The sequence below is a fragment of the Ixodes scapularis genome, unplaced genomic scaffold (genome assembly GCF_016920785.2).
Source record: "Ixodes scapularis isolate PalLabHiFi unplaced genomic scaffold, ASM1692078v2 PGA_scaffold1__304_contigs__length_218370807, whole genome shotgun sequence".
Taxonomy (NCBI): domain Eukaryota; kingdom Metazoa; phylum Arthropoda; class Arachnida; order Ixodida; family Ixodidae; genus Ixodes; species Ixodes scapularis.
In genome coordinates this window covers 122,403,599-122,415,744 of record NW_024609846.1, presented here as the reverse complement: position 1 = coordinate 122,415,744, position 12,146 = coordinate 122,403,599, and the positions used below count along the sequence as shown (strand labels likewise).

At 44.1% G+C, this 12,146-nt stretch overlaps 1 protein-coding gene across 1 annotated transcript; it reads left to right on the top strand.

Moving 5' to 3' along the window:
* Positions 1–222: 222 nt before the first annotated feature.
* Positions 223–1,055, top strand: LOC121835807 (putative nuclease HARBI1). The gene is made up of 2 exons (XM_042290313.1): positions 223–472; positions 837–1,055. The coding sequence occupies exons 1-2, from the start codon at positions 332–334 to the stop codon at positions 1,053–1,055; spliced, it is 360 nt and encodes a 119-aa protein (XP_042146247.1). The 5' UTR covers positions 223–331.
* Positions 1,056–12,146: the final 11,091 nt, after the last annotated feature.

Genomic DNA, 12,146 nt, shown 5'->3' with positions numbered 1-12,146 from the left:
GTTCCGAGCAAGTACCTTTTGAAACGTACTCGGTACAAAACGAAACGTCATTTTGTCGTCACGTCCGGTAGCCGACTCCGCCCAGTTTTGCCGACTCCGCCCACATTTTTCTAGGGAAATTACGTCACTTTTGTTTCCAACCAATCAGACGTGATGACGTCACTTCCGTGTACTAAAAAAAGGTACATGTACAATGTCGAACCTAGCTATCCTGGTGCATGTCTCCCAGCCGACTGTCTGCCGCACAGTGAGGACGGTGACGACGCTCATCGCGAGGGTGCTCTTCCGAAGGCTGGTGCACTTCCCGGCTGCGTCGGAGTACCACGGCGTTATGCGCGACTTCTACGCAATGGGGCAGTTTCCTGGCGTCACGGGTTGCATCGACTGCACCCACGTGCGCATCAGAAGCCCCGGCGGAGATGATGCGGAAGTTTATCGCAATAGGAAAGGAGTCTTCTCCCTGAACGTCCAGGTGAGCTCATATTTCTTATACCCCCTTTATTGACGTAGCTTGCCTACTAAACTGCCAGGCTGGGAAGCATGGGTAATGCTCACGCAAAACGATTTCAGCTGTTCAACCCGATCATTGTAAAACATTGGGAAACCCTTTCATCAGCTGTGTTGTTGCTGCTTATTGTACACCTCTGGGCCCGCTCGAAATAGCCATTGCACAGCCTATACCTAGCTTGCATATGCGACGTTATCTACGGGCAACAGGCACGTAGCCAGCCCCGGGGGGGGGGGGGGGGGGGGGGGGGGGCAGTTGTTTCACTTGTTTTCGAGCATGAGCCAACTGGCCCAAATTGCCGTATTAATGCAATGTTATATACCTGCAGGCCATCACCGGCCCACAGCTACAGTTCTTTGATGTTGTGGCAAGTTGGCCAGGATCTGTGCACGACAGCCGCATCTTTGATGGCAGTCGTGCGCGTGCCCTTTACGAGGAGAGCAGAGTGCCCGGCGTCCTGCTGGGGGATATGGGCTATGCCTGTCTCCCTTTCCTGATGACGCCGCTCGCAAACCCTGGAGCGGCAAATAGTCCCGGAGAGAGGTAAGCCAAATCATCGGCAGAAGTATAAGATTTGTTTTGGTACTGCACTGACAACATCACTAATGTCTGTAATAGCAGGCAGTCATTGCCGATGACAAACAGTTCTTCAAGCGTTTCATGGACAGATCACTTCGCCGATATCCAATGTTCTTTCCTACCTTGCCGAACCCTTGGCGGTTTCGACAAGGCTTGGTGCAAGCTCGAACTTGAGATTATTTTAGCACCGAGATGTTTCAATGGCGCCCTGTTATGGTTTCCATCCGTGACGTCACGAGTGGGATTTGCCTCGACGTGACGTCACCAGTTGTTATCCTGTCTACTTACCATCAGGTGCGACGACGACTTCGGTGGTGTGTTTAAAAAGCACAGTGGAAGCTAGGAGTCATTGCAATCCGAAAGTAACACCGTCAAAGCTGACAATCTGACAATGCTCATATGCCCACGGTTTGGCCAATCGTCGAAAGCTGACCGCAGCGGCGCTTTTGGTCGCGCACATCGCTAATGAACCATTTCCCCTAGCAGAGCGGAGCAAAGTGAGGTGTGATCGTGTGGTCTGTTTAAGACATAGCTTGCCCCGCCGTCGGTGGTTCATTCACTAAAAAGTAAATTCAGTCTAATTTTTCTTTTTCAGCATTAGGCAAATGAAAAAAAAATCATAAGATTTGACGACCGCGACCACTAAATTCAATCCACCTAGCAGAAGAAAACGTTTGTCGACGAAATGTCGCAAGAACGAAAAAGTTTCCATGAGATGTCAACAGTATCATGAAGCCGTGCGTGCACGAAAAGTTGTCAATAAAACATATCTAACCTCGACAAAAGAATGTCAACCTGTTATTTCCATACTGAAAAAGAAAATACAGTGATTGCAAGTATGTTCCCAGATGCCTAAAAATCGATCACATGCCTTATAATTTGATTTAGGTACAACAAGGCCCAGATCCGAACGAGGAACTCCGTCGAGAGGGCCTTTGGGGTCTGGAAGAGACGATTTTTCTGTTTGGATATGCGGCTCCAGCACAAGACTCGCCACTCATGCAGCATCATCACCGCGTGTGCGGCTTTGCATAATCTGGGACGTGCAAGAAATGAGCCCCTACCTCCTCCTCCACCCCCGCCACCAAGTCCCAGGGCACGGAATGCCAGAAGGCGGCGGCAGCCACACCTGCCACCGATTCTCCCGGAGGACTCTCCTTCGGGTCTGCGTATCCGGCAGAACATCATTCTGCTGAGCTTTACGTGAGCTGCACGTAGGCTCAAGAGGCCCATCACACAGGCCATGAAGGTGAGGAGTCGTACTTCCAAGTGTGTGATACTTCAGTTTGACTTTAAAAGTGAACCATCAGTAAAGCAGGCATAGCAGTTTGAACATGATTTATTGTGCAGCCTTCTGGCTCAGTTCCTGCAGCAGTATGTTTTCCTTGATACACAGGAGCTTCATCTCCATTTCGTGAATGGCATTTCTTTTTTTCAGCTCGTCCTCGCGCAATTTAATTTCCATTTCATGCAGCGCAGCTCTCTTGCTGAGTGCGTCGCGGTGGTCCTGTTCAAGGAAGTTGCAGCGCAGGGCATGCTCCTGCTGGACAAAGGCCATCCTCATATCGTTTTCCTCTGCGAGGCTCCTTTCCAGCAGCGCCATACGTCCTCCGACCTGGCGGGCACCACTGCCCACAGCTGCTGCCGCACTACCACTGTTGCACGCTGCAGCAGCCGCAGGTGTAGGAGCTGGTGACCCTGCAGTAGATGTCTGGCTAATCAGGCAAGCTGCTGGGGCTGCTGCAGGTCTATCAGCGATGCAGGCAGCCGCTGGTGACAGTGGTGCATCGACGTCTGAGGCAGGCCCAGCTGGTGAACCGGGCTCCTCTGCAATTGAAAGAACACGTAGAAGTTATGAAGTGAACAATGGGACATACATGAAGAGTAGAAAGGGTTTTTATAAGTTTGAGATTGTATTTTTGTTTTTCATGCAGTTGCAATTTGAAGTATTTGATTTTTTTTCTGCTGCTGATCTAATGTGTAACAATGTTTTCATCCATTTTGAACCTGTGCCATAAACTAGGCCACTAGATTACTTAACCGTTTCCACCTTTTGGAGTGCTTGGTATAGATATTTCTTGGCAGAAATCATGCTATGATTATTTTAATACCCTGTGCTGTTTGTTTCTTTGTCAGGGGAGTATGGTCATTGTTAGTCTGCAGTAGTTGCCATGTACTGTTTTGAAGCTGTATGGAACCCAGCCCTGCAATGATATATGTTACCTTGTACATAAGTAATGTACATGCTGTTCGCACCATTTGTTCATTTTTACTAAATTATCTTGAAATTGAATGTTGTCATGCACACTTTTTACTTTGTTATTGACGACACAGTCATCTGCAACAAGATTAATATTAGATGAGATGGTTGCTGCAAGGTCATTCATGATTATTAAAAAACGTAGGGGTGCCAGTATGTACTACTGAGGAACACCAGGTGAAACATTTCTGAAGGCAGACTCATTATGATCTATAACCGTATCCATGCATATCCATGAGAAGATCAGTGGGTAAAGACGAAAAGGTACCAGTTTAGAAAGTACACTCTAAAACCGGTCCCTCATAAAAAACGCTGTCCCTCTGATTTTAGAGGGGACAACAATGCTTTCAGGGGGACAGCCCTTTTTAAGAGGGAAATTGAAAAATAAAATAGCAACATCTAGAGGGACACCAACATATTAAGAGAGACCAAGGAAACCGTTTCGTTAGTCCCTCTGAACAGGAAAGACAGACAAAAAGATTCACGCGTGTCCCTTCATATTAAGAGGGAACCGGTCCCTCTTAACTGGACCAATGTAGTTCGGTCAGGAGGAGGGGGGCAGGCGCACTAATCCACGGTGCTAAGGCTTCACGCCAATTCACGGAGAGCTGGAAACGGTCGTTGCCGGAGAGTCGCAAGCGTCATGCTGCTCGTTTGATTTCCTTCGGGTGAGTAATCCTGCCATATTGACGCTTTTGTTTTGGGTGCATTGCGGGTGGGAATAACGAGCCATCAATATTTTCACGCTGGCTGTGAGATGCACGAGCTTTGCATGTAGAGTGAGAGTGTTCAGCTGTAGTCCGCGGACGCGGTCGCTTCCTGGATCTGCTCGTTCAGTTAGGACAAAGCGTCGCTAATCGTTTGCCCTGCCGTGAGCCGCAGGGCTGTCTTTCGCACAAAACACTTTTAGCGGGTTAGGGTGTCCCAACGTGTACGCGTCTGTCTTAAGCTGGTGATATCAGACCATTTTCTGTCCGACGCTTTTGTCTACTTTTCAATTTCGAACGCGCGATCGTTCTTCTCCCAGCTCGAGCTGCTAACTTTGGCAGTGCTACGCCGGCATTTTATTACCGGCAATTTCCTGGTATTTTATCCGTGAGCGTACACTGTCGGCATCGAGTACTACAAAGGATGGCATCACCCTCCCTAAGGCAAAGCCAGCATAAAGGCACCCTAGCTGGGGCAGTCAGTGTTTGTAAGCTTGGCTCGCCGATTTCTTTCTCGGTGTGCACTCTAAATGCTTGAGGTTGACCGCCCGAGAGCGTTGATTGACAGAAACAATGTTGGCGATTTTGCGTTTGTTTGCCTTCACAATTCATTACAGCAATTTACACTGCAACGTTATGTTGTAGACATCGTTAGCGTTGCAGTGATTATGAACATATTTTTCTCAAGTGGGCGACGAGTAAAAACCCATAATGTGTGTGTATGTTTGTGAAAAGGGCAGGGGGATTGGACGAGCAGAAACAAAAAGAAGAAATAAAGGTTTTTTTTTCTTCGCGTGTTCGCGTTGCGTCGGCGTCGCGGCGTCTGGGGGAAGGGTGTAGCGGCGGCCAGGGAGTACATTTTTTTTCTTTTGTATTTCTTTGGCGTACTGTTTTGTTCGTTATATTTTGACGGTCGTGCAGGCACAGCTACCGGCTTTTTTTTTTTTTTTTTTTTTTGGCGCCGACTATGTTTTTGTTTTTGGAGATCTTATTTATGATGTTTATTATGCTCTTTGTTTTCTGTAGCTGGCTGAATATTTTTTTTTTTTTTCTGTGTCGTGCATCCGCGAAAAATATGTAAACAGAAGTTTGCTTTTTTTTTTTTTCTTTTCTTTCTTATGCGCTTTAGGGCTAGTGCGTTGACTGTGGGCGTTAAATGACTGACCGTTATTAACAATCTTGTTTTCAGAGTGAGGCAATGGCAACGAACGTTGACATGAAGGGAATCAGGCGGGGGTTCCGCTCGGATTGCTCGTGTAAAGAGCTCTACCGGGACCCTCTGCACGGTGGAACGCACCACCCTGAGTGGTGAGCCTACTGCGGCCACCCGCACACGGTTCACAACGAACTCGGTAATTATTAACTTTTTGTATTCCGGTATGTAGGTAGGCTCTATTTACGTTCTGTTGGCAAATGCACTGCTACTGAAAAAAAAAAAAAAAAATGAATGGCTGGCGGCGAAATATTTACAGAAATGTAATTTTTTATTTGATTATGTTGCTTTCTAAAACATGCGCTAGATCACTTCTGCAGCTTCGAGCCGCAAATGCAATCCATGCTTACCAAAGCACATGGGGCTTCTAAAGTTCATCTACTACTAAATGCGTTTTCGTTTTGTCTTGGTAATACAGAAACAATTGATTCTCGTAAATTAATTAAAACTGCAGTCTATTCTCGTACCAAAAATTAATAGTGGCATAAGTTGCGTCATAAGCTAATGTCACTCGCTATTTCATCGCATACAGATTGGGTTCCGAATCTTTGAACTGTTTGCACTTTATTTTCGCATTTGTTTCCTATCGCCTGCTTGATAACAGGTGAAAGCGCTTGATTACCTTTATTCTAATTCCCACCCTCTGTATCTAAAGGAAAACAATATGGTCTTTCATTCAGCTAAAGGTGGATGCACAACTTCGGTTCCATAACACGATTGTCACCATGCTGGGAAACCTGGAGGAGGTAAAAGGGGCCTTCTGCGGAGACAACCCAACAACATCCTTGAACATTAAGACCATCCTCCGGTCTCGATTGGCCAGTTCTTTCATCACCTATGGTATGTGAAAAAGCGAATGCAAAAATAGAAATCTAAGTTTGACGCTGACGCAAGTTTTTTTTTTTTTTTTTAAGAATTGCTGCTTGCAGGACGATTTTACCCCTGACGAAAAAGTTCCAAGACCCAAGACTTTCTTCGGTTCGGAGAAAGGGGTCGTTTCTTGGAACTGGTCAGTGAAACTCACCGCTAGCACGACTATGGAGGGGGCACTAGTCATGTGCTTATGGGTGTATTACATAACGGGACTCTCCTACCCCGTGGCATGTGGACAAACCCTTGGACTCCTCTAGGGTCTGCTCGTTGAAAATAAAGTGTTTCGATTTAGTTTATGTCGGAGAAGCTCATAAAATCGCTTATGGCCGTTCAAAAACAACAGAAATTCTGAGGTTCTGCTGATGGCAAGAGACGCCGAATAATTAGTTTTTAATGCTATGAAGTAGGTAACTACGCTCTAAAAAAAAGCACAGGAATCTACTTTCCCGAGCCAGCACTTGGAAAGTCAATCACCGTAACTCACGGAAGCAGCTCAGCGGATCACGATGCCGAAACATAAGATTAGACCAAAAAAGTCAGTCCGAGTTGTGACATTAACCAATGCAAAACATCACGCTTGTTGTGCTTAATGTCGCAACTCATTTTTTTTGGTATAATCATATGTTTCGGCATCTACATTCGCTGAGCTGCCTCCGAGAGTTATGGTGATTGTCTTTCCAAGTGTTGTGCGGGAAAGTAGACGCACGGGCTTTTTTTTTAGAATGTACTTTTCTTTTTGTGTTATCCGCTAAAAAAAGGTTTTTTTTTTTTTTTTCCAGCACGATTGTATTGTTGTTGTTTATGATAGGCAAAATGAGTCACTCTGCAGCACGAAATTTTTTGTGTGATAGCTTCCAAGAAACGCCGATTTCTGGCGCTGTTCTAAGTCTTTTTTTATTCGTAAAAGCTACCAGAACATCGTTATAGAATTATTATTTTGATGAAGACATATCAAAATATTTTCTTGGGTCATGGCAAATAAAACAGTGTTTACTCTTAAAGATTGTTACTGTTTCCTTTAACACATTGATTCCGTTTATCAAACAAGATATACAGATCAAATTTCAATTCTGCTACGCAGCACAAAATAACTTTAGTTAAACCATATCAGCAAAAGTGCGAGAAGTGCAGTGCAGCATGTCACCTGACACTCAAAACACGAAGGAGCAGAAATTGTACGATACAATAACAGAGGTAACTTAAAGCCGGGGTCACGCTGCTTATACATTATACAAAATACATTCTGCAGACATGTTCCAATGCGAGTCACCGCGACATCCGTGCTTTGTATGCCACGTGACAAAGTAACCTTTTGATTGGTTACCTCGTGGCGTACGAAGCGCGGATGTCGAGGCGACTCGTTTCGGAACATGTCTGCAGAATGTATTTTGTATGAAGTATAAGCAGCGTGACCCCGACTTAAGGGGGACTATGCCCCTGCATTTTAAGCGGGCCACCGTCCCTCCGAATTTAAGAAAGAAAATATCTAAAAACTGTCCCTCTTAATTAAGGGACTCTGACCTCAAATTTAAGGGAGACGCCGCCTCGCTTACTTTAAGAGGGGTGGTGTCTCACTTAAGTAAGAGGGAGCATCTCCATGTAATATTAAGAGGTCTGTCGCCCCTCTTAAAGTTAAGTGGGAAAAAATCGAAGAAATGTCCCTCTTACTAAGTGGGACCGGGCTTAGAGTGTACAGGTCAAGACATGGAAACGGTTCAAGCATTCTACCCAAGTCGGCATCAAGAGGGTCCTCCTCGCCGTCCAGCATCGGCTGCAGTAGTCGGAGAACTGGGAGGCTGCAGACCGGGGGCAGATAGGGTGCCCCATCGCTGTCCTCCATATTTTCCTGTCTGTTGAACACGTGTGAGGCCACCGCCCCAACCAGCACGGAGGTGGCGCTCATTGGCTTGCCAGGTGGCCCCCCTCCTAAAGGAGCAAACAGTAGTCAATCTAGGCACTCCAAGTTCTAATGTTATCTAAGATCTGTTTTCCTTTTTAAATATACCCCGATTTATAGGCATGCATTTGCTGATAGGGAATGTTCATCCCCTCTGCCCCATGCGTAATGAAATGAAATATTGAGCATCTGGGTGTTGTCAGTTGTGATCTACTGTACATGTCCGCCGCAAAAACTGCAAGTAGAATTACTGATTTAACGGTAGTATTATATCGTGCTGCGGTTCCGTTCATGCTGCTCCATTGTCAGGTTACTACGGTATTCAACTGACAGCATTAGGTTGCATAACCGACTTGTCTGCGCACGTTCACGCTCCATCCCCCATGACAGGTATTCCAGAAACAACAGTTCGAAACAAGGGCGAATTTGTGACCGACAGTTCGGGCTACAAATGTGACCCATCGCTCATTCCGAGGCACTTTCAGCGCGATGAGAAACCTGAACGAGAGACTTGCCTGTTTTGTGGACCTTGTTTTTTTCTTTGGAATGGTCCTTCTTCGCTTTGGCCTTCACATTTTCCCACCATTTTTTTAGCTGTTTCACGTCCCGTCGATATACACCGTGGTTGCAGTTATACTCGTTGCAGAGTCGAATCCAAGTTGCCTTTTTTTTGTTTAACGACGATTCGTCGGTCTTTTTACATTCGATGATTTTTTTGTACGTCATTACAAGTTCCATCAGTATTGCCTTTTCGATCTCTGTGAACCGCGCAGCGGGTGCCTTGGCCTTATCCATTACACGCTACGGAAATGAAAACTTTAAAAGAACAAACCAGCAGGGCAAGTAAACACGAAAAGGCAACGGCGGTGGTGGCGTTGGAACAAGGATATCGGAAGGACTTGGAATGTATTCAGCATGGATATTGATGGCTATATTGCTGGCCAATTTAGTTTGAAAGAAGATGCACGAGCTACGTTCGTTTCTGAAATCGCAACATGTTTGTTATGTGCTAATATTTCTTTATAAACACAAATTATGTAAACACACTAAGAATTAACTTACTTTTGTGGTCTTACGCAAAGTATAAATATAAATTTCTTTTCTACTCTCGCTCCCGGACGCATCCCGTAGAAGGGCTCCCTTCACTTGCTCGAGTGAAAGCGAAGTGCCATTTCAGAATGGTAAACCTCACTTCAAGTGGAAGTGCCCCTTCAACCGCCCTTCTGTAAGTGAAGGGTCGCCCTTCTCTTGGCATGACTCGGAGTGACATCTATGAATTCGGCGGTAAGCTTTCATGCACACAAAAGAAAGAGCCACATACACAGCGCTGGACACGCACGAAAACCCAGGAGCCAGGAGCAGGCCAACGCGCTAAAGCAAATTAATTGCTTCAAGAGGGTCTTTCATGGCGCCATGAAGACGGCACAAGTTGAACGCCATGGCACTGCGATGCTCGCCTCTGGAAGAATAAAGCGCCGAGGGGTAACTGCGCACTTCTTTGCATTTATTATTTTTATTTCATCCGCCATTTTATACCTCGTGACACAATTCTAACAAACTCATTGGTTGATCGGTCGGACCACACCATCGCGTGACAAAACAAACGCCAAACCCTTGCCAAACGTATGTCCACAGACGGCATCGTCACAGAGAAGGGAGCAGTCGAACCCAATAACAAAATGAAGTAACAAAGTGAATAAAAAGAAAAAAAAAATAAGGAGGGAGCAGCTGGAGTTTCGGACGGCGTCTTCTTTGATGAGAGGAGCTGCTCTGGCCAGAGCGGCCAGAGCAGCCGTGCTGGTCTGGCTGCTCGGAATATTCCTTTTTTATTCTTTTTTTTTTACTCTACAGGGTGCCACAACCCTTATCGGGGGCCTTTTCAGGGCCCCCATATTTTGCAAACGGAGCTATGTTTTGAATGCGGCACCCCGTGTCTCTGTAAAAAAGTTCACAGGAAAGACCCAGCAAAGGTATGTGGTCCCCAACTTGGATATCGGGTGTTATGATTCAAATAAAAATTGTCATTTTTTATTATTTTATTTAAGAATACTGTCAGCCTTCACTTGAAGGCTATTACAGAAGAGGTAACAACAATATATATACAGTCATATCAAAAATTTGAACTCTATACATATGTACGTAATAGAAGAAGACTGTTATACAATTTTTAATTGAAGACAACGTGAACCATATCGCCACACTTTGTAAAAAGAAGTGAAATAAAAAAAAGACAAACGCCCTTTTTATTTATTGCTGGGTAAATATCTTTTCTAAAGAAGACTCGAATTGGGACATATTTGCAGAATTAATGACATAATCTGGAAGTTGGTTCCAGTCTTCAATTGTTTGCACAAAGAATGAATATTTAAAAACGTCTATACTACTATTATACGGTTGGATTGTTTTATTGTGATTTAATCTGCGCGATCGTTTATGTGTTTCATTTCAATATAGTTCAGGTTCAATGTTTAAGTAATTGTTATACAACGCAAATAAGAAGTTTAGCCGCGCTATTCTCCGTCTAATTTCTAATGATTGAAGTCCACACTGGCTAAGCATTTCAGTCACAGAGTCTGTTCGTTTGTATTTATTAAGAATGAAACGTGCAGCCTGCCTTTGAATTTTTTCTAGTCTATTGATGTCTACTTTTTTGTTTGGACTCCATACAATGCTGGCGTACTCTAAAATAGGACGGATCATTGTCTTATAAGCTGTGATTTTGGCATTACTAGTTGCAGGTTTTAACTTTCGTTTAAGAAAGCACAAACTTCGATAGGCGGAGGAGTAGACATTATCTATATGGGTGCGCCATTGCAAATCGTGTGAGATCACCACACCAAGGTACTTAAAACTGTTTACAACACTCAAATTAACATTGCCTATATTATAACAAAATTTCAAAACGCTTTTTTTGTTCGTTATATGGATATATGTCGACTTACGAAAATTTATTTGCATTTGCCAGTCCTCACACCATTGCCTTAGATTTTCCAGGTTCCTATTAAGAGCTAATTGATCATTAGTGTTGTTTATGATAGAGTAAAGAAGGCAATCATCTGCAAAAAGTTTTAATTTTACTGGTTCTGCAATATGCGTAGCTATATCATTTATATATATCAAAAACAATAATGGTCCTAAGACTGAGCCCTGCGGGACTCCTGAGGTTACAGATAGAGGTGGAGATATGTTTCCATTCATCTCAACTTTTTGACTCCGATTTGACAGGTATGCTTCTATCCAGTTAACGATTTTATCACACAACCCTATCTTTTTTAATTTGAATAATAATTTTTTGTGAGGTATGCGGTCGAATGCTTTTGAAAAGTCTATACAAATTACATCGATCTGTTCCTTATTATTTACAGATAAAGAAAAATCATGAAACGTTTCAACAAGCGCGTTACGGTTGACAAACCATTTCGAAAGCCATGCTGATGAGAGTATAACGTCTTTCGCTCCTCTAAAAAAGTAAATATATATTTTGAAATGACGTGCTCCATCACTTTACAGCAAACGCTGGTCAATGAAATAGGCCGGTAGTTTTCTATCGTAAAACGGCTTCCTCCTTTAAACACAGGGACGACACGTGCGGATAACCAATCTTGCGGGAGTGACTCCGTTTGTTATGATTTGTCAAAGATAATTTTTAAATAAAAAGATAGCCACTCTGCATATCGCTTTAAGAATTCATTCGGTATTTTATCCGGGCCTGTTGATTTTTTTGTATCCAGTGACCATAGCTGAGCAAATATTCCGGACTGGCTTATCTCTATTTCTGGCGTACTCGTTTCAATATCAGAATTAAAGGCCTCATCGTGATTTTGTACCTCGTGGGCTGAAAAGACTGATTTGAAAAACACGTTAAACCGATCTGCCATTTCTGCACTGTCAGTAATGACCACATCGTTTTCAACAATCTGCTCGATCATTTCCCTCTTTCCTCCTAAGAAACGCCAAAATTTCTGAGGGGCAGAAAAAGTTGTGAAGAGTCACTGAAAAGAATCTCTCTTTGGCTTGTTTGAGTGATGTTTTTAATTTAATTTTTAGAGCATTGATATGTTCTTTAAAACCTTTTCTGTGCCTTTTGATTTGACGTTTTAGGTGGATAA

Bases quoted from the DNA above. Each gene is read 5' to 3' on its own strand.
- LOC121835807 (XM_042290313.1), top strand. From the start codon at position 332: ATGCGCGACTTCTACGCAATGGGGCAGTTTCCTGGCGTCACGGGTTGC. The intron at 473-836 runs GTGAGCTCATAT...ATATACCTGCAG, and splicing joins TCTTCTCCCTGAACGTCCAG to GCCATCACCGGCCCACAGCT.